General features: G+C 40.8%; 2 protein-coding genes and 1 pseudogene across 2 annotated transcripts; 2 read left to right on the top strand and 1 right to left on the bottom strand.

Moving 5' to 3' along the window:
• Nucleotides 1-14827, top strand: part of LOC115812199 (golgin subfamily B member 1-like) — a 34306-nt pseudogene extending 19479 nt beyond the window's left edge.
• Nucleotides 14828-16233: 1406 nt separating this feature from the next.
• rab11bb (RAB11B, member RAS oncogene family, b) lies at nucleotides 16234-20944 on the bottom strand. Its single transcript, XM_030773111.1, has 5 exons — nucleotides 20796-20944; nucleotides 18392-18587; nucleotides 17683-17876; nucleotides 17394-17474; nucleotides 16234-16552 (listed from the first exon to the last, which is right to left on the bottom strand). The coding sequence occupies exons 1-5, from the start codon at nucleotides 20833-20835 to the stop codon at nucleotides 16407-16409; spliced, it is 657 nt and encodes a 218-aa protein (XP_030628971.1). The 5' UTR covers nucleotides 20836-20944; the 3' UTR covers nucleotides 16234-16406.
• Nucleotides 20945-21850: 906 nt separating this feature from the next.
• On the top strand, nucleotides 21851-27235 carry LOC115812198 (mitochondrial import inner membrane translocase subunit TIM44-like). The gene is made up of 13 exons (XM_030774682.1): nucleotides 21851-21880; nucleotides 22453-22557; nucleotides 22816-22992; nucleotides 23254-23334; nucleotides 23682-23831; nucleotides 24237-24373; nucleotides 24462-24547; nucleotides 24895-24987; nucleotides 25252-25376; nucleotides 25594-25644; nucleotides 25870-25959; nucleotides 26153-26263; nucleotides 26408-27235. The coding sequence occupies exons 1-13, from the start codon at nucleotides 21851-21853 to the stop codon at nucleotides 26525-26527; spliced, it is 1356 nt and encodes a 451-aa protein (XP_030630542.1). The 3' UTR covers nucleotides 26528-27235.
• Nucleotides 27236-27735: the final 500 nt, after the last annotated feature.

Here is a 27735-nt window from a genome sequence, read left to right as displayed (position 1 = left end):
ACTCTCTCTTTCTCTCTGGTCCTCTTTTTCCTGCTCTCTGCAGAATGGGTGGAATCCCTGCAGTCAGTGGAAAAGGAGAGAGACTGCTTCTCTTCATTGGCATTATAGATATCCTGCAATCGTACAGGTAAAGAAATGATTTTTCAATTACTCATTAAGAAACTCAGACTCTGCTGCCCTCAATACATAGTTTTAAATTTTACAGAAAATGTACTGACACCGATGTGATTGCCATATATGTCGCAATTAATGATTTTAATGTATCCTCCAGGCTCATCAAGAAACTGGAGCATACGTGGAAAGCGCTGGTTCACGATGGAGTAAGTAAAGACACAGTGATGTCTGTATAAAAGCACCACCAGTCTCTCTAAATCAGAATAATATCTACCATCTGTCTTGCCCTCTTTAATGTGTTACATAAGCCCTGCCATCTCACTTTGCTAATACATTCTGACCCTTTGTACTGTAATTCAGCAGGGCAATGTAAACCTCAGCTGCCCACACCCTGTCATAACAGGCCAACCATATGTTTAGATACAGTAAATCCTGACTTTTTGTGGAAATGGATGGTTTGGGTCATCCAGTCTTTGTTCTTGTACCTCACAATACTCAGCAGAACGCATGTCGGCGAATAAGTTCTTGACAGATGAATGGTTCGGTCACAGATTAGAGACTAAACTGGGTTCGTGCCCTGACAGAACCTGTGTGTTACAATGGGCGCTGTATGTTAGTGGAACAGTGTTTGTGAGCGCTGTTTGTCTTTGGAATGGAGGTGAATTATTAAAGATGGAGCACCATCTGTGAGGTTCAATGCTGTGCCCTGCTGGGTAATCCCACTCTCTTTGGCTCATGTATTTATGAATGAGGGCGAGGAACAGGAGAGTGGGGAATAATACAGGGCGGCTGTGTCCCAAAGCATGAATAGCTGTTAGATAATGATCACTGTGTTGGGTTTCCCTGCTTAGCACCCAGAGATTATATCACTACATCGCCTGATCTGTATCTAAATGTTCATTTCTTTCCACTCTCACTCCTTTTATGTCGCTCTTCTCTTCTCTTCTCTTCTCTTCTCTTCTCTTCTCTTCTCTTCTCTTCTCTTCTCTTCTATTCTCTTCTCAGGACACAGTGTCAGTACACAGGCCCAATTTTTACGCTGACAGGTTTTTCAAGTTCATGAGCAGCGCTGTGTTCAGGAAAAGCTCCTGTGAGTAGAATTGTATCCTCCTCCTCCCAGCCTCTGTCTCAGTGACCTGCTACTCAGACCAGATAGTGTTCATTTGCTGTACAAAGCATATTAGCTTTTTGGGTAATCAAGTTCACAAGTTAATGGGAGTTGATCTTCCATCTGTTAATCAGATAGTATGTCTCATTCTGTCAACCCCCTTGACTTGAACTGGCATTGTTTTCCTAACTGTACTCCTTTCTTCCCAGCGCTGAAGTCCTCTCCTTCTAAGAGGGGACGTGGAGCACTAGCTGTTCCCAAGTACAGTGGACCTGGAGCGGCCTGGTCGGCCAGCCAGCTGCCCTCTGAGAGAGATGAGAAAATCTATGACCTGAGGGGAGCGCGCAGTTTCCCTGCACTGGAGAATGATGGTACACTTCCTCATTTACCAGCCTCGTTTACCAGCCTCGTTTACGTTTACGTTTACGTTTACGTTTACGTTTGTGTAGCGAAAAGACTTAAGTCAGCACAACTTAGTATGAAAAAGCCAGGACCAAGAACCACTCCAAGGATCATGTATGGTTTGGAGCTTTACGTAGTCCTTTTTTTAACTACATACCATGCACTTAAATACAAATGAGTAACGTGAGGTTGGTGGTTAAGAAGTCACAGAGATTTGAAAGTGGTGTCTTAGCATCTGATGGACTCGCTCCACCATTTTGGGGCTAGGTGTTAAAAGATGCCAGACTGAGGCCTCAACTAGTGCCCAATCAGTGCCCTAGGCGTCTTGCTGAAGCACACGTGAGTGGGCACTCTGGGGTGGATAGCTTGATTGCGGATTGGATGTGGACAGGTGCAATTCTATTGGCCGCTGAAGGCCAGCATCAAGACGTTTTGATCCAGTAGAAGAAAACAGGGGGAGGAGTGACATATGAACATTTTGGCTGATTAAAAACAAACTGAACCGCTTTCTTTTGAATCTTCTCTTTTTTTAATCTTCCCGAATCTTTGGACAGATTGAACTTGCGTGTAGACCAGTTAGAAAAGCTCTGCAGTTGTCCAGGCAAAAAAAATAGCAAATGCCTGAAACAGAAGCTGTGCTCCTGACAAAATGGGGCCGATCTTTCATATATTGTAGAGAGCATATCTGCACTACGACCGCCGTGATGTGCTTAGTAAATGTCAGAGTGTCATCTACCGTTATTCAAAGGTTTCCTATCTTGTTGGAGGGTCTTACCGTTGATTGACCTGTTTTGATAAAGATGTCTTGCGTGATGGGTGAGCTCACGGGAATGGCCAGGAACTTGGTGAAAAATGTAAAGATTTTATCTGTCATTTTGATATATTTGTATTTTTATCACTCTTCCACAGGCCTGCAGCCCTGCACTCCTCCGTCGTTTGAGGAAGCCACCACAGCCTCCATCGCCACAACTCTGTCGTCCAACACCTCAATATCTATCCCAGAGCGCTCTCCATCCGACACCACAGAGCACCCACGCTACAGGTTTACCCTTTGGTTTACTCTTTTTAATTGTTCTTTTATCCACCTGCATTCTCCTCTCAGTAACATCTCTCACCTTCATTAATGCCCACTTATGGTCATGGTAGTATAGCTCTTTAGTGACTGGAGAAACTACACGCAACTGACTTTGCAGGTGTAGTTACACAATGAGAGAACAATGGTTGGCTTGCTCCAACAGACATGTATTTCATAGATAATCCCGTAGAATGACATCATTGGAACCTTATCTTTATTCCTCAACACCTTCTCCTTTAATCTCTTAGGAGGCAAACTCAGTCCCTGAAGGATAGCGAAGGAAGGTAGGTTTCATTCAGGCTTAACTGTGATTTGAAAACACTATAATAAATAACAATACAAGCACTGTGCTGTGTCGGGTCATGTTCCGCTGTTTTCTTTTAGTTGTTTTGGGTTGTATATCCTCGGATTAATCTGAGGTGTTTGGTTGCATTCAGAGCGCAGGAAGTGGTTGATGTTCACGAAGAGGAGCAACAGACCATCACAGTGCAAGTGGAAGTGAAGAGAGGGCGTGAGGAAGAACTGACAGAGAAAGACAAAGTGATAGAGGAAAAGAAAGAAACAGAGGAGGCAGAAGAGCCTGCGATAGCTCCTGCCCAGCCAACTTCAGAAACTGGGTGAGCGTGAACATTTTTTGAAAACTTGACCATTATTTAAAAAAAAAAAGCAAAAAAAAACTGGCCTCCTTTTGTTGAACCTTAAGGGGACAAAAGGTTATTAGTCTGTTTACTGCTTTAAGTAAGACACACCCATGACATGCTCTGTTAACTGCTTACAGATACTGTTTTCTTTAGCTGATCCTTCTATCTTGTTTGTTAAAATGATCTCACGCTGCCCTTCAGCTGCATAATTAATCAGGAAACGCATTAACATCAGGGAATGTTGAACAGAATATACAGGTCTACTGTATTGTTTGTTTTTACCTTAGAACAGAATGATGAGTGAGTAGAGCTGAGTTTTGTCTTCAGTCTTGTTGTTGTGGAGTGAAAGTTAAAGGTACAGGGAGGGAACGGTGGCAGACCTCAGCAGTGATCGCTGAAACGTAGACATATGGCCTTCAGCGGTTTAGTGCAGAAAGCAGAGCTGAAAGCTTTATTGGCCATCTGCTGGTATTGTCTTTTCAAAGTCACCTTTCCTTTTATTCTGGGGGCTTTTATTCTCCTTTATAAGATTTTACTCTTCATGTTCAAACATTTTTTTTTTTTCAACCTAGGCTCTATGTTATTTTTGGTATTCTGTGTGTTTCCGTGCTTCCAATGTTTTTGTTGAAGTCATAGTTATTTGAACTGCATGAGTGTTATCTGTGCAAACACACACATACACACACACACATACACACACACACACACACACACACACACACACACACACATACACACACACACACACACACACACACACACATATATATATTTCCATGCTACAAATGTGTTCCAAACTGTACACCTCCATTCTGACAATCAGTGTCATTGCCTCTCATTCCCTCACAGTCAAGTCCAGGAACATGAAGTCTCACAGGCAGAAGCCACGGTTTCTGAAGTTGGAGAGACTGAAATTGTGGATGACATCACCTCAGACACACACACTGAGGCAACACCACAATCTGCCGCTCCCACAGAAACAGTCTCCCAGGAAACAAGCAATCAGGCAGCAGTTCCAGATCCAGTGGCCCCTGAAGACGTGGCCCAAAGCTCCAAGCCTGCCGCTGAGCTTGATCTGAGCAGACACATGTCTGAATCCAACAGCCGTGGCTCCCTAGAGGATGACGTTGTGCCAATCACAGATATCTACTTTGTAAGTTTCACCTCAGAACAGAAATGATTGACTATGGTTCGGTGAAGCTGTACGCAACAATTTCTTTTTTACCGTGAATTTAAGAGGGATGCGGAAACACCTCTACTTAATTTGATATGTGACACCCACCTTGATGGCGTGGTTTTATGTGTTTTATGTATTTGTTACCTTAATTATAGTTATACAGGCTCTTTTAAGCTTGTATTTCAGATTACCTTAATTATATTTATACAAGCTCAGTCAAGCTTGTATTTGATTTTACCTCAATTATACTTATACAAGCTCAGTTATGCTTGTATTTGATATTACTTTAATTATATGTATGTAGGCTCATTTAAGCTTGTTTTACAGAGGGAGAATCAGGATGACCTAGTGGATTTGTAATGGTGAGGAATGTGTGTGCATGGCGTGATCATTTTAAACACTAGTGTATTGGAATTGAGGTTGAATGTGCAAGTGTGCATAAATGCAGGCAGATTCTGGTTTGGTACAGAGTGTCTCATAGCCACTCTCTCCCTGGTTTCACCCTAGTAGCAATGTGACTCATTGCAGTGGTTAATCCTCAGCATTGTGATCAGATCTTCTGTCTCTCTCTCTCTCTCTCTCTCTCTCTCTCTCTCTCCTCTCTCTCCCCCTCTCTCTGAGATGTGAAGGTGAAGCCCTGGAAAAGACCGGAAAACATTTCTTAACTCTTAGCTCGTGTTTATAAACCTGAATTAAATGGAGTCTGATTCTGTGGTCTCCTCTGGAGCACTGCAGATCAAACTCACAGTTGTGAATGTGCTTTTGCCGTGTTTCAGTTTGCAGTCTTCTCTGGAGTGCTTAGGCTCAAATTTCAGGGTATAGCAATTTCAGACAATGCCTGACTGTTTTGCTGCCTCACTTGGCTCAAGCGTTCATTTGACTGACAAACAGGCTAAAAGAGTTGCCACATACACGCACATACATTTCAATGATACACAGTCATGCAGTGATATTAGAGTCCATTAACAGCCTCAGAATGAAATAGGACTGTGTGTCAGCACAGCTGCTAAGTGTTTCTCTGTGTGTATAATGTATGTATGTGTGTCTGTAACCTGGCTGTGGCCCAGTTTGGCAGGCATACACAGACACACACACACACACACACACACACACACACACGCACACACACCCCTCACGTTTGCAGTATGTACACATTAATCTCATCCTGTCATTTTGCCTCATCTCATTGGGGTTAATCCGCACTCTTCATAATATTCAGCCCAGCTTTTCTCCTTCATCCTCATCATCCTCACGCATGTGGACACTGTCTGCTTTTTTTCTTTATCCCGTTTTTCCATTGTTCAAGTTCTATTATTATGTTGTCAGCTGTCTCTTTTGTTAATTCAATCTCACGTTTTCTTTTTCTCTCAACCCCCTGTCTCTTGTATGTTTTTACCCCTTCCCTTCTGTTTTCCATACCTGTGTTGTTCCATAAACACTCTGTATTTTCCCATAAACCTCTCGTTCCTTTGATCCTTTACCATAAACTCAACCTCATCACATCCCATGCGTGTGTGTGTGCGTGTGCGTGTGCTTGTGTGTGTTTTTGTGTATGTTTTTATGTGTGTGTTTATGTGTGTGTTTCTGTGTGTGTGTGTGCGTGCGCCTGCTGTCAGTATGCGGATGGGAGATACTGGGTTTACTCTCCAGTTCTACATCGCCGTAAGCTTAACTCAAGCTCCAGCAGTTTTGTAAGTCAAAGTAGCTGTTCTTTGAAGATGTAGTCTCAGTAGATTCCTTTTTTTCCCATCCATCTTTCAAGTCACCTCTAGTTGCCTCTTAACACTGGTTGCTTGATTTGTCATGCAAATAGAATAGTGCAGTGGATGGCAAGTCAAAGAGTGTGAATCTCTATCCCAAGTCAGTCGAACATAGGCTTAGATGTAATATTATTTATAAACATCTTTTTCTCCTTTTCACTTTCACACCTGGCAGTGACTTTCTAGCTCTGTCTTCTAGGTTTAGTAATTGTTCATTATTTTCACCTTTTTATCTGTCTCTCCTTCTTTCTCTCTCTCTTTCCCTGTCCTTGTCCCATGCTTACTGCACTGCTCGGCCTTTCTGTGTCTGTGTGTGTGTGCTCCTCTCCATCTCTCTCTTTGGCGCCTCCTGCTGCTGGTCTGCTGTAACAGCAGGCTCCAGAAGACAGGAGCTGGGTATACTCACCCCTGCACTACGGTTCTGAGTCTCAGCCTGTCTCTGATGGCGAGAGTGAGACAGTAAGTGCTAGATTCAACAGTGTGCTCTCACTGTAAAAAAAAAACAAAAAAAACAAGAAGGTGTAACAGAAAATACCAGCTCAAAATATCGAGCTCTTTCCTATCTTTGTAAATTTTTTTTCTTTTTCTTTTTTTTTTTTTTTGCTTGTTCACGGCTGAAGTACTCGTTCATTCATTCATTTCTTTGTTACATTTCTTTGCTCATCCACTGCTTTATGTATGCAATTGCTTATTTATTTATTCATAGATTGAGATATACAGGAGGCAGGCCATTCAGTAATGTACATGATCTCTGGATTTAAGTCAAATTTAGGTTTAATTTATTCACTCAGTTGTTTTGGTACCAACTCAGTGTAGAGACTTGCTAATGCTCCACTCTGCCATAATTACTACATGTCTGGTAAGTCTCTGAAGGTTGGTTGTTTTAACACAAGGCAAGCGCCTCCCTTATTTCATTATCACTCTCTGCAGGCTGTGGCTAATAGGGGAGTCCAGAACTTTGTTCAAGGTCAGAGCAACCTTGAGAGTCCTTTGGTGTAGCAGTCTCAGCTCAGGCTTGATTCAGATGTCATATTCAGATCCTCTGTCATCGGAGGCTGTTATGTGTATGGTTACATCATATACATTGTCTCTGTGGATGCACAGTTAACCAAGGATGTACTCTAACATGGACTGAACTCTGTGTGTGTGTGTGTGTGCCTGGTTTTTAGTTTTCCAGTTTGAGAATGTGTGGGTGCCCCAATATTAATGTTTTGTGATTTTTTTTTATTCTGGAAACATTAATAGCTTATACATATTCTCTCTCTCTCTCTCTCTCTCTCTCTCTCTCTCTCATTCTCTCTCTCTTTCTCTCTGTCTCTCACAGTAAACTCTATGCACTGAATGGAAAGTGGGTAAGGTGAGGCATTGTGAAGGCCAGAGGCTCTGTTCCCACACACAGGAGCAATTATGCTGGTTGCCAGCCCTGCAGAAGGGCCGCTACTTCACAGAGCGCAACGGAAAAATGGAATTTCGGAAATAACCTTCTTCTTTTACCACTCTCGGCACCAGCCAAACTGTTCCTTTCCCAGAAAACCCCATCTTTAACTATGTCACCCAAAAGTTCTGTATGTACCGTGTGTATGCGACTGTGTTGGATCAGTCCAAACCTGAGATTTCTATAGTGAAGCATATCAGTAACGTGCATGTGTGTCTCCCCAGAATTTAGTCCCTTACAGAGGATTGCATGGTGCTGATGTACCATAACGCGTGTAACCATTCTACAACCATTTTTCAACCATTCCATGACTGAACTGTGTCCGTCCCACAGTCAAAATGTGTTGTGAATGCTGTACTTAATTCCACGTGCTGGACACAGCTATGGAGTGTTTTTACATGCTGTTTATTTGTTATCTTACGTTAGTGCTCTTTTTCAGCATGTGTGATGTTGTGTTATCACATGATTTCTTTCTTTCCTCACAGACAGATTGAAATATAAAGGAGTACTGTAGTGTGTTTGCCTATCTTCCATGCTGTATATACTGCTGTACAAAACCAAAAGTATGAGCATTTCACAGCCTGGAAACAAACACGAAACCTCAAATACAGGAGCACTGCTACAACTCAATGCAGAGTAGCAGTCTAAACACGAAATGTGCTAATCCATGTTTTGGTTTTTTTTTTTTTCCAAACTCTCTGAGCTGATAAACAGCCATGACCTGGACAAATGGCTGCATTAATATTGTTTGGCAATGTTTCATATGTGAAACAGATTAATTATAGCTCTCTAGATGCCCCCTTGACCTAAACTACCCTGTTTTTGCCTAAAATAGTCTGCTTTTGTTCATTTTGGTATGTTTGTTCATATCCCCAGTTTTTTCCCCTAAATTTTTTTCTCTTTTTTTGTGTTGGAGATTTGTCTAATTTTCTGTGTCCAGGGTCACAGGTATTACAGAGATCTGTGTTTACTTCTCTTAAACTATAATAATGTGGGGGGTTTTCTACGAGTCTGCAGTATAAGGTATAGTTATCTTAAGCATCTGTTTTCAAAAAGACTCTTACGTACAGCACGGTTGCTGAATAAAGGAAAAATTCAGAAGATAAAGATCATCCAAAAAGAACATCTCTTGCCTGTATCTGTGTGTGTGTGAGTGTGTGTGTGTGTGTGTGTGTGTACGTACGTGTGCGTTTGCCTGTTTACCTCGTTTGAATGCTGTGGTTGTCAGGTTATTTCACTGAATATTTGGTATCAATAAAACTGACAGCGCTCCTCCTATAAATACACATTCCACATCCTCCATCTTTTAACTCTGCTTTTTGTGGTGGAGTATTCTGAGTCTCCAGACAGACGCTTAAGAATAGAATCTGTTATTTGAACCATTCTTAAGTGTAAAGATGGTAGCACTTTAAAACAATGTTTAGTCATATACTTTTTAAAATGTTTCAATCAGTGTTTTAAAGTTAATAATGTAACATTCCTACTTTATTTATTCATCTTTTAATCATGTAATTTGATGAACATCTATGCCAGCTTTATAGTTTTTTAAAAGGTGTTTTTTATATTTGATTTTCATGTCAATGAACAAAATGCTTTGTTCATTATAACATACAACGTCTACATGACATTGACAAATAATGATCAGAAAAGATGATCAGTTCTTTCCACTGTAATAATTAGCCTATTTGGTATAGCATTGATCTGTCGATGCATAGTTAACTTAATATATTTTATTGCCTTATTTGGACAGCAAATCAACCTTGGTATTTTCAATGTGAAAATTATTCTAGTTTTTTTTTTTTCAGAATGTGATGTCAATGAGAGTTTATTTGTGTAGAGAACTGTATATCTTACTCATTGTCATGTTTTTACTTGACATGTTTTATTTCATTGCATTTTGGCTGCATGTAAAAACTTCATAGGAACATATTGAGAGCATTGCAGGGAAACATCCTTGTCCTGTATTCAGTATGCAGAGTTTGTCAGGTACTGTAGCTGTTCACATGACTAGTGCAAAGCTATACATTTTGTGTATAAGGTGTATAAATCAACTTTCAAATTTTTTCAGTTACCATATCATATATGATGTGGGTGGGATTGTGGGTATGTGTGTATGTGTGTGTGTATATGTCAGAGCGTGTGTGTGTGTGTGGATATGCACATGCACAGACACACATATATTTATTACTGATTTTTTTTCTCTCTTTTTCTTGTGCTTTACTCATTGACATGGATTCAAAGGTCTCCCTTACGAAAGATTTTGCATGTATTCCAAATGAGAAAATGTCACAGACAGATGTATCTGTAACCATCCATGCCCATCTCTTTATATGAATAAACTGATGGCCTGTGTGTGATCATACAGATAATTACCTGGTGTAAAAATAACAATAAAAACTTATAATGTAAAATGGATTTTATTTCTCTAAATACATCGAAATGTCTGTGTATTAGACTATATCCTGGACTACATATGACCTGGAATACAGAAGTTGGAAAAGAAAAACAATTGTAGTATTTATTATTATTATTATTATTATTATTATTATTATTATTATTACGTAGTAGTAGCAGCGGTGGCGGTGGTAGTAGTAGCAGTATATTTTAGCATCTGCTTTTGAAATATCATATAAGATATGGACATTATCATTGACATTAGAATTATTATCATACGTCGTGTCAACGACCGGTTACCATGACTATAAGACATTGTTTTAGGTTTCAGGCAGCGTCATTGCCCGAAAAATCAACCATTAATGTACACGGGTTTTAAGAAAACATAAACTAGGAGAATAGTGTTGGAGTAAAGCAATAACAGAAGTGATTGATTTATTTTCAATTCCACATGTCTGCTTTTGAGTTAAATGGACAACGGTGATTTTGCGGCTGAAACATTGGGACCACAACCATTCAAGGTAACTAATGTTTAGAACTGATGCAAACTAGCTTGTTTGCTAGTGTTTTCTGCTTTGACTACATTTCGGAGACATTTAAAAGTACGAAATTATGTTTTAACTCACTCTCATCAAGAAAAATAGCGTGCCAGTTAACAAAGTGTTTCCTTTCGACCCTAAGTTACTTGATCCTACTTTGGATTAGATTGTTTGTTTAAACCTTTGGCTATTTAGGTTCCCAATGGTCCATGCTCCGAATCCATCGACAGCAGGTGTTCTACACCAGTGTCAGAGCCAGTAAGCATTAACATGGATCTTCCTGAACATCCTAACGGTAAGGGATTTTCGTGACCCCTGTTAAATATAGCCTTATTGGTTTCAGTGGTGTCTAGTTATTATTCAACTGAAATAGTGGTTTAGCCTACGCCGAGCACAATCCCAAACGGTGTTTCCCGACAACGTACCCTCCACGGGAACAGGTGTTTAAGAGTGTTCACTCTTCTGCTTACTCCAAACTGTTTGACAAGTGTCTTTCACTCGAATTTTATTTAAAAAAAGAAAGAAAGAAAGAAAAAAAAAATCACTCACAGAGTATTCAGTTTACATTTGACTGTCTACCATCCAATCAATCAACGTACCATTCAGTTCTCCTGACGTAAAACTACTTTCCCCTCAGACACCTACAGCACCCTGATTGCAGAACTAAACAAAGAAATTGACCGCACTAATGTTCCTGGGAAAGTTGGGCTGGAAAAAATCCTTTCATCCGACCTGAAGGTACAAGTGAAAGTAATGGCGCTTTGGTATTTGATTTAAGTATCTAACTGCATATTTAAAAAAAAAAAAAAAAAAAAGCTCTTTTCAGTAAGTGAGAAGTAAGGTAGGCGACAATGACTAGGGTCATCACAGACACGAAACACCTGTGTTGAGCCTGCTCTCTCTCTCTCTTCAGCCCTTGCTAGAAAAGGTTTTCAGTGAGGCGTCCAGTGTTCTCAGTGTCTCAGAGGGTTTAGGCTCAGCCTTACTGCAGACAGATGGCACGGTGCCGAATCAGAACCTGTTAGATAAGAAGGCACAGCTGTTTGTGCCCTCCTTACAGGAGTTACTTCTTAAGTTAAGCTTTGACAAAAACATGGTAGGCACTGCTGTTTTACAAAAAGAATTACAAAAGAATTTTCAGATTTGCTGTATTCTGAGTTTTATACAGGTACCTAGGACACTGCTTATAGAAATAGCCACATTTTTGAGCTCTTTTAATATTAAACTTGCTAGAAGATGACTGGTTTTGTAAGGTAGGGGAAAAAATAGGAACACAGACAATTTATACATCTTGAGGAGTTATGTTTGACTGGTACTTAGTTTGTGTCATGGATATCTCTGATTTGATGTCAGGATGACCTTCAGAGCTATCTGATCTCATCAGACCGCATTTGTCTGCTATCTGAGCTGGAGGCTGTAAGGATGGAGCTGACTGACTTAGACAGGAGGCACCAAACAACCATTCAAGGCCTTCATCAGTCTCTCCACCAGGCGGAGGAGGACCAATGCACCATCAGAGCTAAGCTGCAGCAGAAACTCAAAGCCTCTGAGGACAAAGCACATTCACTACAACAGCTTTTCGAAGCCTCTAAAGACGACATCCAATCACTGCAACACGACCTGAGCGTCTCGAAAGGCAGTATTCAATCAATGATGCGAAACCTCAGAGATTCTGAGAATAGCGTCCAATCACTCACGCAGGACCTCAAGAGCTGTGAGGAAGACAACCAGTCACTGAACAACAAGCTGAAGGCCTCTGAGGGGAACGTACAGTTCCTGCAGCAGAACCTCAGAGCATCTGAGAAGCTCTCCCGTTCCCTGCAGCAGCGGCTCACCGGCACAGAGGAGAAGCTTCGCTCCCTGCAGGAGGCGCTGGAGGCGTCTGAGGCACGGGCTCAGGCTGCAGAGTCCCAGCAGCAGCAGTGGGTAGATCAGTGCAGGGCGGAGTGTGAGAAGAAGGCGAAGAAGCTTGCGCGTACTTATAAAGGCTGTAAGGAGAAGCTGGAGAGTGCTGCGACGCAGCTGCAGACGGCACTGACGGCCGCGCGGCAGAGAGAGGAAGACCTGAGGCAGGCTTTAGAAAAAGCCCAGACCATGCACAGGAGAGAGACCCAAGAGCTTCAGGAGGCTTTGGACAAAGCCAAGGCAGAGAGAGAGGCCACAGAGCGAGAGCTACAAAGCCAGAGTGAGTTTCTGTCTGCAGACAAAGTCTACAGCAGGACTGCTCTTTCTTTTTCCTGCTTAATGTTGCAAAATGTGCCACTATCACGGTATTGGCAACCAGTAAATATTTTTGCGCGCAAATGCACGCTGAAACATCGCACACTTCCTCCTTAGCCATTTTAGATATATGTCCATCTCAGGTTTCCCATAATACCTCCAAATTAATAATAATAATCATTTTTCAAAAAAAAAACCCTAGAGAATCTCATTTAAGGTAGTTATCTTGTGATGTTACTTTTTTATGTTTGAACCTTGTTTTGGTAAATATTTTAAAATATACAATTTTCAGAACTTGGCGATCACTATTATTGTGAAACTTAATATAATTCTTATGAAATTGTGTATGTAAATGTTCAAGAAAACAGAATTGGCATGTGGTTACATGAAAAAATTGTTCCTAGTAAATACATCATGTTTTTTTTTTTTTATCATTGCAAAAAGTGTTATCTTTTCTTTATCCTTTCTCCCAAATCATCAATACTTTGTTTGATGTTTTTCATCTCAGTCATAGGTTCAAAGACTCAGCTCCTGGAGGAGCAAACAAATTTTAACAAAGAACTGGAAAAATCCATGAAGTATGAAAAGGAACTTCAAGAGACAATAAAAGACCTCAGGTAAAAGAATATGTTTTTTTTTATTTGATCAGTTTAAGGGCATTACACTCGTTTGCTGGGGGATATTAATCAGACTGGTCAGTATTTGGCACTGCTAACACCACAGATCACAAACAGAAACCTCTAATCCTTATGACAGACAGGCAGTAAGAGTGCACAAGGAAGGGCGGATCTTGGCACTTGACTGCTTGAGGAAGAGATATCGGGATGTAGCAGAGGTACAACGCCTCCTAGAGGCCGATTTGCATCACTGCAGTCAGACCCAAACTCACGGGAGTCAGAGTCCGGCAGAGTCCCCTCTAAAAGTTCCCATCTTCCAGACCGAAAAGTTAAAAAAGACTCTCATGGAACTGAAAGACATGCTGAACTCTGCTATAAACACAGAGAGCATTGTAGATAATCGGAGGATCACAGATTGGAGAGAGGTTCTGAGGAAAGTTGAGGAGTGGGAGATAGAGGCTGAGAGACTGGTAAGAGAATGCATATAGAGGGAAACAGAAGCTTCTAGATCTGTGTTAGATGTTAATAGTGCTTATATCACAGGTTAATATTCCAACCATGGCAGTCTTCAACTGCTCAAAAACTGAGTCATGCTGCGATGATCAAATTCTGTTTCATCACTGCAGTGATAACAAGCAGCATGTAGAATACAAAAGTACCATCTGGCAGTGAAAAGTATTTCTGTATGTAACATCTGTGTCCAGCTTTGTGATATATTTAAATGTGGTAGTGGTATCTCTGCATGCAGCTGAAATGGACTGCTGTGTAACCCTGGCTTTAGAATGGGTTGGTCTTATCTATGCCAAGGCAGGTTTCCTGTGTAATACGCATGGATGAGTTCTTTTAACACAGGCGGGCAGAGACGCCCAAAAATGAAAAGTAGATAAAAAAAAAAGAGCAAGAGCAGAACGAAGGGAAATCATGCGAGTTAAACAGTAACATCAAAACAATGTATATATATTAAAAATGATATCAAATTCACTTCACATTTTTATGGTCGTAGTCTCGTAGTACATAACGGTAATCTGTGATTAATTACATGTTGTGAATTAGTAATCAGTAAATTATTAATATGATCAATATTTTGAATACCTTGGGAAGAATGTAATCTCATGCTAAAGTGTGCTTTTATTATTTGTACTCTTTTCTGTTGTATTGTTTCCAGGTGGATGAGATGCAGTCTATGTATGGCCATTCTTTCTTAAGGAAGGGCAGTGGAAAAGAAGGTTCCACCAAAGTGGTGTATGACTCTAAGGTTCCCTCTAGTCTCTGTCCACATCTGGTAGTACCTTCCTACTGCCCTTTAGCACGTCCACGATCCACCACCATGGCCTGGCCCAGGTAACACGGCTCTGATGAAGATTATAACTTTCTGTTTTAGATTCACACAGACAGAAGTGTTGTTAAACTTGATACTCTGGACTTTGACATTTCTTCGCTGGATGAGGCTATTTTCAATAACATTTGTATGTCTGTATGATTCATGTATTTCCTCGGTATAATTAATGTTTTGTGTTCCGAAGCTATTGCGTCCTGTGCATGACTGCTTTTGAACTATTTCACATTCCATGAGGAAAGAAAGAGAAACAATGTCTTCTTGTCACATATGCCAGACGTGCAGAATTTCCCAGACACCGATTATACAAATGAGTTTATTTTCCTTCATTTTTATTTTCAGACAAGAACCCCCTCATGATTATTCCATGTCTGGAACAAACAATAACACTTTATTATCAGCCCAAAGAAGATCCAGGAGCATGCAGTCTGGTATTAATGATTCATTATCAAGCACTGTCGCTTAAATCTGTTTTATGAAAGTCATTGTTATAGTATATTCATTTTCATAATATGAGCATAGATTTAGTCTTATGAAGACATATTCATTTTGTCTCTCTCTTGTACGTGTGTGTGTGTGTGTGTGTGTGTGTGTGTGTGTTACAGTTAATTTCCAGACAAATGTGAAAGAAATAAATCGGATGTCAGTATGACAAAGCCCGAGGCGCCAAACAATAGCTGGCTGTATGAACCACAGACAGGGAAATAATAAAACAATGCCATCAATATTCTTGTCTGACATATCTTTAAACCTGTTTGCCTGGTTTGCAGTTGTTTTCATTTGGCCCATTTTTTTCCGTGGTAATGCATACAGACAAAAACCACTGTAGTATTATGATTGCACCTTCCCTGTTTTTAGGGATACATTCTGACACTAGATGCACCTATATAAGTACTCATGATTTTTTAGCAAAGAAAGAAATGTTTCTGTGTAGAAAACAGAACAGTTTCACAGGGGCAGGATGTGTAGCACCCCATGTCTGTCTCTGGCCCTTTAAGAGACTACAGAAATATCACCATCTAGTGGAAACAGAGGAGACAGCCTCCCAGTTTGGTGATGATCATTTGGCAGGAATAGAGCTCTTCGATTCCTCTTTCAGGTTTAGGCTCCTTTGTGTCTCGGTCACCAGTACATTTCACAGAACGGCATTAATAATCTTCGTGGGCATACTGTAAAATGAGGTTTTTGGTATAAAAATCCATGATTACTCATGGGAAGCGTAAAGACAGCTTTTTCTCTTTTTTTCCCCCATTTGCCTTTTCAGTCACCAGCTAATGATAGTAATTAGTGTTTACCCAGACTGTTTTCAGATCATCCTACTAACTGAACTGTGCTTTTAAGACATGCTGTCGCAAAAAAATAAGGCACGACGGTGTGTTTAGATACTGTAAAATTTTTATTTCACGGCAGTTGTATGTAAGTGAGTTGACAAGCTATCAAAAGAAAAAATATATATTACACAAATAAAACTGAGAGGACACCTGCGGCACAACACTTAGCGAGATGTGTAGAGGGAGGTGTATGTGTGTCTTGGTGGGGGCGAGGGTTTGGGGAGGGGGGGGGGGGGGGTGTTGACGGTTTGTAATGGTTACAGATTTTGGCAGCACTGCAGTTTGTTGCCCCTCTGCCCGTCCGTGGTGGGGGGAACACTGATATCCACTACATTGTTTCCTGGCGACTCATCGTGGGCTGACCGATCGGCGATCTGCTTCTGTGATACAATGCGGTAGATCTCTGCAAAGCACAGGTCGGAGAGGTAATTAGGGTTTGGGGAGTCGCCGGACGATACTTTTTAGCACCTTCCAACTCAGGGGTGAATTCTGAATGTAATGTACCGACGGTATTGAAATCGAACCGAGCGTTACTGCCAATCACAGGAAGAGTTAAATCATAGAGCATGTATCCTGTCGTTAAAGAGTCTCAATACAATGACACCAGCAGCAAAGATCTCTCTATTTCTGTCACAAAAACCTTAAGCTCTAAAGCACATTCAGCAGTAAAACATATCCACAAACATTTAGCTAAATCCTTTTAGCCTGAGTCAGGGAGTCATTGCTGTTTATCTGTGCTAAAGCATTTCCCTATGTCAATCAGCTTTTGTATGAGAACAGCTGCTCTTAAACATTAAAGCCAGCCTCTCAGCACTCTGATCTCATTAATCTAAGTTCTGCTTTAAAGCCACTTCAGGGTATTTGAAGAGCTTCTGTGCTCTTAATGAATGACGTTGCTACAGAGACTGTTTTATTCAAACAGTTTCACTTTTACAGATACATTTGACAGAGCATGACTCATTGCCGTATTTGACATTGTTCCTAACGGGGCGTGGCGTGGCGTGGCAGTGACCTGCTGAGTGAACTGAAAATGCTTAGTGCTGGATTCAGATTTCATTTTATCACTTTCACAACAGAACATTCATTCCATTTTACAGATCATTTACAACATCGTATAAACACGATCCACAGCTCTTTTACAGGCAGGTGGTTACATTTACAAGCCTCCATTCACCAGCTCCAGACTTTACCTGCCAGTGGTTCGTGGTAAAAGTAGCCTGTTTTATGACATTAATATACTGTACCTGTTAGAATGTTCTTGAAAGCTTCCTCCACATTGGTTGAGTCCAAAGCAGAGGTTTCTATGAAAGACAGATTATTCTTCTCTGGAAAAAAAAAGAAAAGACAATGTTCAAAAGTTTTCATCTTCTCTTAGAACATCTACACGAGCATCTCATTAATCCTCAAATTCCCACCCTTCACTGAAAGTTTTATACAAACACTAACACTTCACATCAAATGCCATCTGTGACAACCCTTATAATGGTTTCTTCTATTCTTCACGTCTTCTCTCCTACCCAGGGCTCTGTGTACCTGCAAAAGCACGTGCTTCATCAGTGGGCACTGCCCTGAGATGACGCAGGTCACTCTTATTGCCCACCAGCATGATGACTATGTTGTTATCCGCATGGTCTCTCAGTTCCTTAAGCCAGCGCTCCACATTCTCGTAGGTCAGATGTTTGGCGATGTCATACACCAAAAGGGCTCCAACCGCTCCACGATAGTAGCTACCAAGGTGTCAAGAGAGGGTGTTAGTACAAGGACAACAGTTTTTGAATTCTTCCTCAATATGGTAATCCAACAGAAGTCACCAACTTTATGATTCACCTGTTGGAACCCGCCCTCCCCCAACAAACATACACACACCCCTTGAATTCACTTTTCCGTATTTGCGGACAAACGTATTTAAGAACTGAGGCAAGCATTTACTGTTCAGCACAAGCAAACACACATTACTTTAACAACAAAAATGATTTCCTGAGTTTATGAGGTTATATTTTTGTATTTTTGCTGAAACATACAGCAGTTTGCAAAGCCTTCTGAGCCATATATAGTGCTGAAAATGATACAGACAGAGACAATGTAAAGACCTGAACAAGGGGCTCTCTAAAAATGTCAGTAAATGTCCAAATGTAAAACCAGCCCACAGCACCTCTCATGACCCACGTATTCATTGTAATGCCTGAAGAACTCATCCAAAAGGGTAAATATATCCAGTATACACAATAGACCCCACACTCACGCTGAGGTGATAGCCCTGTAGCGTTCCTGTCCAGCTGTGTCCCAAATCTGTGCTTTTATCGTCTTTCCGTCCACCTGGATGCTGCGGGTGGCGAATTCCACACCTATTGTGCTCTTGCTCTCCAGGTTGAACTCATTGCGTGTGAAACGTGAAAGAAGGTTACTCTTTCCGACACCCGAGTCTCCGATGAGAACGACTGTGAACGACACACGGCAGCAGAAAATCACACAGATGCATTGGAATTCAGCATCTGTTTTGACAGTGACAAGGTGTACCATAACATTATGATATACGCAGCAAAAATACTACAGTTGGGGCACTGGGGAGTGATATACTATAGGGCATCCAATCCTACATGTAACTGCCAAAATAAAGGAAACATCTGAATTAAAGATGGATCTTAAAAATAGTCCGTTGTTTCAGAGATAATTGGCTAAATAACTTGACTAACTGTCTGAGACGTGTAATAATCCTGACAGGCGCGGTCACCCATCATTTTGGCCAATGTGGTTAAGAGAGATTTCAGTGACTTTGGAGGGGAGATTATTGGGGCATTTATGGCAGAAATAACAACTGCTTAGCTTCCTGGTAGTTCAAAGTAAACAGCTAAGGCAGTGGCACTGCCGTTTGAAGACATCATCAACTAAGGTCAACTGTAATCAACAGCTCATACTCCGAGACCATATCAGTGCATTAGTTCAAGATACAAGACAGAGCAGATAGGCAACTCTAAATCAGCTGACACAATGTCACAGTTTTATCAAGGACAGTCAGTCGAGACCTTCACCGAGAGACTCATATTAATCTGTTTAGACAGAAAAAAAAAATGCATGTGAAGTGGTGCAAACACAGTTGACTGAGCAGTTGAAAGAAAAAATATTATAGTCACAGAGATTATCTATCTGCTCTCAACAAGTGGAGATGTGCATGTGTGACACACACCAGAAGATACAAACAGGCCTGAATGCTTTTTCCCCCCACAGGAAGGTGAACACCAACGAAATCAAAGTCATTTGGAATGATTGTTTTATTCAGGCATTCCTATCAAGACAAGCGTGGTCTCTTCCTGTCTAACAGTGCTGGATGCCACAGGATAAATTGGACACTGAGTGGCTTCATGAAAGCACGAACATGAAAGCCTTAAAACAATATGCCATGGCCGTCTCAGTTACCAGATTTCAGCCAAATTCAGCACTAAAGGGAGATTCTGAAGATTCCGGACTCTGGTTTCATCCAAGATCATTATCCACCACTATTTACAAAACCCCAAATTATGGCATTTCTTCTCAAGGAATGGTGTGGTATTCCCCTGGGTTTGTTCCAGACACTTGTAGAAGCTATACTAAGGTGTGCTGTCCGTGTTCGGGCAGCTCCCGGTGGCCCAGTGTCCTGTCACAACTGGCTACTTCAGGTGAGGGACTGAAAGTATTCAGGTTGGGCTACAAAGAGATGGCGCTGCAAAGCCGGTAAGAAATCATCATGTTTTGGGCAGGCACAGGGTGTAAAGCCGAACTTTGTCCATTTGGCACACGCTGGGGGAAGGTGATGACTTCACTCATCAAATTTGCGGCTTGACAATTTTGGAAAATGTCGCCTTCCACTTTCAGGCTCGTGTTAAACAAGCCGGGACTAAAAACTGGTTATTGTGGTAGATGCATCGCAACGGTTTAGTAGATGTCAGTTAATGTAAAATGCTCAAGGACTCAAGGAAAAAAAACGAGGCTTCTCTGGCCTATCCAAGAAAACACGGAGGTTTCTAGGAAGCGGTTACCTCTTGAAACCGGGTTAGTCAAAAACTGCCGATGTTGACAGAATTAAAATAGCTTAGTATCGTTTTAAAATCCATCATACATTCAAAGTAGCCTATAGCATCATCTGTTCGACAGTGACGTGTTGTCAGGGCGATAAATTGGATGTTACATGACAGGCAACAGTTTCTGGGAGATCATTTGAATATGAAATATCTAGCAAAACAGTAATGTATGACTGAACAAAGAACTTCATTTTGTGGGTCATCTATGATGCGTAGCCTGCTAAACAATTCGTTTTCAACATTCATTTACACGGATAATATTTTTCACCTACAGATACCCCACTGTATATGTATACACTCAATGTAAAAACATCCAGGAAAGTGAAAACAGATGTTTTGCTATTCGATCCCATTGATGCAGCTGCGGGCGTTGCTATGTTGCAATGACAGCTTTTATATAGCCATAGCGGCAATGATTTTCTAACGAGCCCATGGTGCGTAGAGAAATTACAACACATTTCTCGAATAATTACGACGCAACTTTTGTCATGACATGTTGTAAGAAACGTGGATATGGCACTGAACATGAAACAAAGGAAGGATTATTGACGCTAACCTACAATACAAGGGAATGCAGTCCTCAGAAATTACCTTTGAACAAGAAATCGTATTCATCGTCTCTGTTGCCCATTTTAGAGAAGACCACTCCGACCTATAGTCCAAAACGAATGAGACAAAACAATGAACGTCGTTCCGAGTGACCCACACAAGGAGAAAAAAATCAAAACTAAATAGTAAAGACAATGCGCCAAAGCTGGCTGTCACATATAGCTGACCGCAGGAAGAGGGATCTCTTGATTCTGCAGAAGGGGAGGAGTCCCGTGGTATGTTCCCATACCTTACAGCTGGTGGCACTGTTGGCAATTAAAGCGCTTCATAAACAGTAAAACCAGGCCTATTAAGCATACACAACAACAGCGAAGTTGCTAATTGTTTTAAGCAGTGGCCAAAGCAGGAAAATATTAAACAGCACCGTGGAAAAAAAGCTATTTAAGTCACCGTCTCGGCGTCCTTTATTTGACAGTTATTTCGCATTGTGCGGTCCTTCTCAAAGCTTCGATGTATGCAACCATAAATAAGAATTAAGCAATAGAGGGGTTTGAAGTGAAGAACCTTAATTTTCTTTGAATTTTAAGTGCACATACATGTATCCGAAACCACACCTTAGTTCATGAACTAAGGTATGGTTTCGGATTCATGTATAGTCTTTGTTGCGTGGCACTTTTATATGTGTCTTAATCGCTCAGTAATCTAACCAAATTACAGATGTATTAACGCAGTGTAGAAAATAAAACTTTTGCTGATTCGTAGTTAGATACGGGCTTCAGTCTCAGTAAAAGCAGACTGTACTGCTAGTTCACATTTCATAAATTTCAAACAAAACCAACACAACCAACAAATGCTAAGTCGTATTAACATCTACATATTTTAACGAATCTAACATAGCTAATAAGTAAACAATACTGTGTGGACAGGCTACAAGCCCAAAAGGTGTGGCTCCATTTATGATATAGAGGTCAGGTCAATGGGTAGTTCTCATTGGTTACAGTGTAACCGTTTGTCTTGTTAAACTTTAGCACATGGTTGCCTCCCTCACATTTCGTCAGACGGTCAGATGATCAGAGATTACGCGTGCCCTGTTCAAGATGGCGGCGTCCTTGTGTCGGTGTTCTGAGGTGAGTTCGAAACTATATCAATAATTTCCATGTCATTGCGGGCATTTTTCGACATTATATTTAGAGTGCTGGTGTAGATACGGTCTTACTAGACCTACACAGTATCGCTAGATTGAGCGATGTCGCTTTTATCACACGTTCTTTGCACCAGTTACTACGCATTGCAGAGACAAGGTCTCCCACATGTCGGTTGCCGCCCACATAACGTATCATTTGCTAACCGTGACAACTGACAAGGAAGGCATATAGACAGCTAAATAATGTTTCTCCCTCGTTACGTGTAATTACAGATTTATTACAGATCAGCATGTCATGTCTTTACGACAGTGGTGTGTTGATCTGTGGCATAGAACACTGATTGAGTTTTGGGACAGCATCTGGCCTCTTGTCATGCTCAGGCGGTGACTGCGTGATTAACTAATTGAAAATGCGTGTAGATATAAAAAATGTTTTCAGTGTTGATAAATGTGCCAGCATACGGTGTTTGATCAATCTGATTCTAAGAGGTGCCTAATACTGCTAGAAACGATGGTTCCATCGTCAGATATTCCATGTAAGACTTTTCTCTACAGCTCTTACGGAAGAGCCATAAAGTTCTGCCACCATGTTCCATCATCTCCACATTTAACAACAGTAAGGTCAGCGGAATCTACGGTTCCCAGAATGTATCTTTACAGGTAAGTAAATGTGACATTATAACGATTACCTCAGTCAGTCAAGGAGTGGTATCTTCTTCTCCTTCCACATTCAGCCGTAGCCTCTCAGCCGAGTCACTCATTCTAAATGATCGAGAACAGTTCCCCTGAAGTTAACAGTAAAGTACTTTAAAACGTTCTGACAATGAGTGGTAGCTTGACACTGTTGAGTACACTTATGTGCCATATAACATCCTACAGTAATTTAATAACTGAGGCATTGTCTATGGTGCCATATAGCAACGCTACTCCTCAGGTGGGGGTGGAGGTCGGAAAGGTTTACTTGGAGAGTTTGTGGACTCACTGAAGCAGGAGCTGCATAAGAACAAGGAGATGAAGGAGAACATCAGGAAGTTCCGAGAGGAGGCGAAGCGTCTGGAGGAGTCTGATGCCCTGCAACAGGCCAGGAGGAAATATGTAAGCGCTGAACTCCTAAAGTCAGATCTTTGAAGAAGAAGCAAAGGACAGCTAAAACTGGCCATAACCACAGACTTTCTTTACTAGGTTTTTACCAATGCTAGTGCAGTTTGAAACGCTAAACAACAAAGTTGATCTCATAATTCCATAAACTGGTAACTTCGTACAAAAAGATAGAATTCAAAATCTGATTTTTCCCCTTTTTGTGTGTTCAGTTAGTCTCATCATTGACCATGACTTGTTACATATTCCTTTCCCCAGAAAAGCATTGAATCTGAAACGGTCAGGGCCTCTGAGGTCTTCAAGAGAACTTTAGACTCTCTCTCTGAAACTGTCAAAGAGGTGAGTTCTCCACTCAAGAGCTTTAGACAAAATTGGTATTGAAGTTAAATTTAAGCATGCAAATAATGTCTTTACATAGTAGGCACTTATTTATATCCAAAATAACCTATTTGCAACCAAGTTTGTTAATATTTGCATAGTGCTAAAGTAAACTTTAGTGGTAGGCTAATACATACTCAAACATACATATTTGACAAATCGTACCTTTCAGGTTTTTTTAAATTTCACCACAGTGATTTCTGTTGAACTAAATATTTACATTTGTGTTCTGGGCACTGAACATCTATATGTATGTGTAGTATAGTGAAATGGGGCCAAAAGTCTGATGCTGTGTCTAAACTTTTTAGGGCATTGAGGAAGTTGGTCGCTCGGAGCTGGGGAAAAAGATTAAGGAAGGGGTGGATGAGGCTGCCAAGACTGCAAAACATTCAGCAGAGTCCGTGTCGAGGGGTGGAGAAGCTTTGGGAAAAACCAGTGCTTTCCAAGCCATCTCACAGGTCAGATACTCCATAAAAACAGAGAGAACTCATGTAAAGCTTTTTGTACGGTAGTTGTTCTTAAGTAAATTTCAAATGAACAATACCATGAGAGACTTCGTCTGTGTAAATTTTGAGTATACAGTTGTGCTGCATCACATACTATAAAATCCTTCAGTGTAGTGTCTGCTCTAGCAATGAACAGTGTGTCATCTGTAACAGGAAGTCTCTTTATGCCTGAATCAGATCATCAAACAGCTAAAGCCACAGGCAGATTCTCTGTTATTACTTTAAGGGCCATTTCTCTAATTAAAGCTCAAATGAAGTGAACTGTGTTTTTTTGGGGGGGGGGTTGTGGGAACATAATTGTGAGAAACCGGCTTTTGTTTCACTTTTTTTTTATCTGTCTGGATTTGATGATTACAGGGTATGGAAAAGGTGAAGAGAGAGATTGATGATGTAGCACAGGGAGGGCCTTACCGTGCCCCTTCCCAGTTGAGGAAGAGGAGTGAGTTCTCATTTAAAGGAGCCGAAAATCAGGCTCGAGTGTTTGAGGCCAACGAGTAAGTCCTGACTCTCTCCGCCAGTTTCAAACAGATATAATGAGTTTCATGGGACTTCATGTGGTTAATGTGGATTGATGTTTTTCAGAGAGGCCATGGGAGTTGTTCTTCATAAAGACTCAAAGTGGTTTCAACAATGGAAGGATTTCAAGGACAACAACATGGTTTTCAATAGTGAGAGACCACTTATAAATGTTATAAATGTTTTTTTTTGTTTGTTTGTTTGTTTTTTTAAATTTGAGTTTAGCTGTTATATTTGTACTGTACAGTTATGTTAGGTGTTAGGTATGTATTTCACAGATGTTTAGGTATGTTAGGTATGTATTTCACAGATGAGACACTAGATGGTGCTAAAATCATGCTACCTTTGAAAATGTCTATACAATTGTAACTGTGGAGTCCAGGCAGCTTTGTTCGGTGTGGTTAATATTCTTGAGACTTAACTTTTGTATTATCGGTATGACGTAATCTGTGCTGTAAAAAGTTTTGTTATTAATCGCATATTTTCTTGCTCTCTCCAGGGTTCTTTGAAATGAAGATGAAGTATGATGAGAGTGATAATGTCTTAATCAGAGCCTCCCGTGCTGTAACAGACAAAGTCACTGACCTCATTGGTAAACTCTCATTCCTATCTCTTGTCTCCCCATTCTCCCACTTTACTGACTCTGATTAGTCATGATCCTATGATTTAAAGGAGTTCACACTGAGTGTTCATCCAAAGGGTCATCCAAGTTACATTTTCTCTGAGGAGTACAAATTTTTCCCTGTGTGTTAAGAAATGCTGCTACAGTATCCTCAAAAAGCTGAAGTTTTTCTTGAAGGCCATTCTGTGACCGTATCTTTTGATATTTACTGTTTGTTTGTTTGTTTCTGGTCAGGTGGGCTGTTCTCTAAAACGGAGATGTCAGAGGTGCTAACAGAGATCCTGAGGGCAGATCCTAATTTTGATAAGGACTCTTTTCTGAGGCAATGTGAATACGACATCATCCCTAACATACTTGAAGTTAGTTCATTTCCTTCTTGCATCTCAACACCAGATGCGTTTTATTAAATTGCTGTTACCACTGACATTTTTATCATGTACCCCTTACTATTTTTTCATGAAAAAAAAAGAGATACCCCTCAAGAGAACTTAATTACAGTAATGCTTGGCAGAGTTACCCAAGAAGAAGGGAATCCAGCCGTATCTGATGCATGTCTGCTCTTAACCTGTTTTTCAGGCTATGATTCGTGGAGAGCTTGAAGTTCTTAAAGACTGGTGTTATGAAGCAGTAAGTATTCTTTTGTTTGTACACTGATTTCTAAATGTATTTTTGTCTAAACACTGTTTCTGTACCATTGTAACATAAAAGAGAAGATATTATCTATCACTGAAGTCTCACTACTTAAACATTTTGGAATATTCCATAAGTACTGTAAATGATTATTGACCATGTTTGACTGAATAACTTTTGACTTGATAATTGTTGTCTTCCCTTATTTCTTTTATTGTGTAGACATACAGTCAACTAGCACATCCAATCCAACAAGCCATAGCTATGGGCCTGCAGTTTCAGTCTAAGGTCCTGGATATTGATAATGTTGACGTGAGTGAAGAACGGGATTATATACATCAGTTTTTAAACATATCAATGGCGCAGTATAATTCAAGACTAATATTTATCTCCCAATCCTTTTCCTCCCTCGCTCTCTTTTTCTCTCTCTCTCTTTTTTTCTCTCTCTGTCTCTCTCTCTCTCTCTCTCTCTCTCTCTCTCTCTCTCTCTCTCTCTCTCTCTTAGTTGGCAATGGGTAAGATAATGGAGCAAGGGCCTGTACTTATCATCACTTTCCAGGCCCAGGTTGTCATGGTGATTCGCAGTCCTAAAGGAGAGATTGTGGAGGGAGATCCAGTGAGTGGATTTAGAATCTGAGCCTTCTATTTGCCCAAGCGCTGTTCACACTACAGTGTCCAGGTAGATGGGTATAGACCCCCCTGGTGTGTCCTGACGTGTCCTCACATGCTTGTGTGTGTGCTCTTTGTGTGATGTGTTCAGGAGAAAGTCCTGAGGATGATGTACGTGTGGGCACTCTGTCGAGATCAGGAGGAACTTAACCCTCACGCTGCCTGGAGACTCCTGGACGTCTCTGCATCCAGTACCGAACAGGTCCTGTAAGCTACTTTTACTGTGGACAGGAAGTGCCTGGAAAAAATACACACACACACATTATTGGCATATCCTAAGGTTCAGCGTGGATCCTTTTTTGAATAGGATCTGCTGTGGGTAGACAAGCATGTAAACACTCACTCAAACCAAACATACAGACTCCTGCATTCAAATGGAACAGGCCTGTCAGAGGAGCAATCCAGTCCTGAGCGTGTTTGAGACACATTTGCATGAATACGCATACACAATGACATCACCTGTCTGTTCAGTCACTGGCCAGTGGGGCTAGAATAACTGACGGTGTGTTGTGTTTATGGTGAGCTGTGTGTGTTTGTCCACAGTAAGGTGCTTACTGTTTTGTTGGGGTTGGGCTTTTTCTTAATGAGAACGCAACAAAGAATAGAATATGTAACATATTAACTTATCAAGAGACTGGTAGTGTTGGTCAGAACCTCTCATGCTGGCTTCCACTATAACTTTTTTTTTCTCTCTTTTTAATTTAGTTGTCTTGCATGGCAAAGTCCTACTTAATTTCAGACCTTGTCTTCCCTTTGGCCTCTAACTTGTGTTTGGGGTGGTCACAAACCCTGGTTACTCTTAATAGGTATTATATATTACAATCTATGTACAAAATGTATACAAGAGCAGATACCTCATCACCAACTACACAATGTGAACTGCCTGGGAGACAAATGTACTACTGTCCATTTCATACAGACTGCAAGTCACTTCCTGCATCTTATAATGTTCCAATGAAATCTAGTGGTTGTTATTATTAATGAGTATTGAAATATGTCGATGTCTAGTGGTTATTAATATTTATAAACATTGATATATATTGATATTGTCATACTGGTCATGAATGGTAACACTGTATGACCACAGACTGAAAAATACAAAAAAAGACCGGCAGGACAAAAGACTGTCGATTCATGGGGCAAAAAAAGACGAAATCAAAGAATCAAAGCTTGGTCGCTGTCATGTTTACATTAATGTCAGGAAAAGGTGATCCAGTTTAGAAGTTAAACACCCTTCTCAACCACGCAGTGTGTATTATCAACATAAGTGAAAGATGTGTAATGTGAGATGAAAATAGAAATTCCTTTGAGGCAGCTAATACAGATAATGATGCAGTCTTTCTGAAGTGAGGCTGTTTTATACTCTCATCTGCACAATAGCCCTGAAGAATGTCAGGTCATGCTCCATTCCCCTCCGCT

The sequence above is a fragment of the Chanos chanos genome, chromosome 5 (genome assembly GCF_902362185.1).
Source record: "Chanos chanos chromosome 5, fChaCha1.1, whole genome shotgun sequence".
Classification (NCBI taxonomy): domain Eukaryota; kingdom Metazoa; phylum Chordata; class Actinopteri; order Gonorynchiformes; family Chanidae; genus Chanos; species Chanos chanos.
Note: the sequence above shows the minus strand (reverse complement) of the source record. Positions and strands in the feature narration are given on the sequence as shown.

Bases quoted from the DNA above. Each gene is read 5' to 3' on its own strand.
- rab11bb (XM_030773111.1), bottom strand. From the start codon at position 20,835: ATGGGCAACAGAGACGATGAATACGATTTCTTGTTCAAAG. The intron at 18,588-20,795 runs GTAATTTCTGAG...TGTCGTTCACAG, and splicing joins ATACGATTTCTTGTTCAAAG to TCGTTCTCATCGGAGACTCG. The intron at 16,553-17,393 runs GTACAGTATATT...TGTGCTTTGCAG, and splicing joins TTTCAAGAACATTCTAACAG to AGATCTACCGCATTGTATCA.
- LOC115812198 (XM_030774682.1), top strand. From the start codon at position 21,851: ATGGCGGCGTCCTTGTGTCGGTGTTCTGAG. The intron at 24,548-24,894 runs GTGAGAGACCAC...TGCTCTCTCCAG, and splicing joins CAACAACATGGTTTTCAATA to GGTTCTTTGAAATGAAGATG. The intron at 24,988-25,251 runs GTAAACTCTCAT...GTTTCTGGTCAG, and splicing joins CAAAGTCACTGACCTCATTG to GTGGGCTGTTCTCTAAAACG.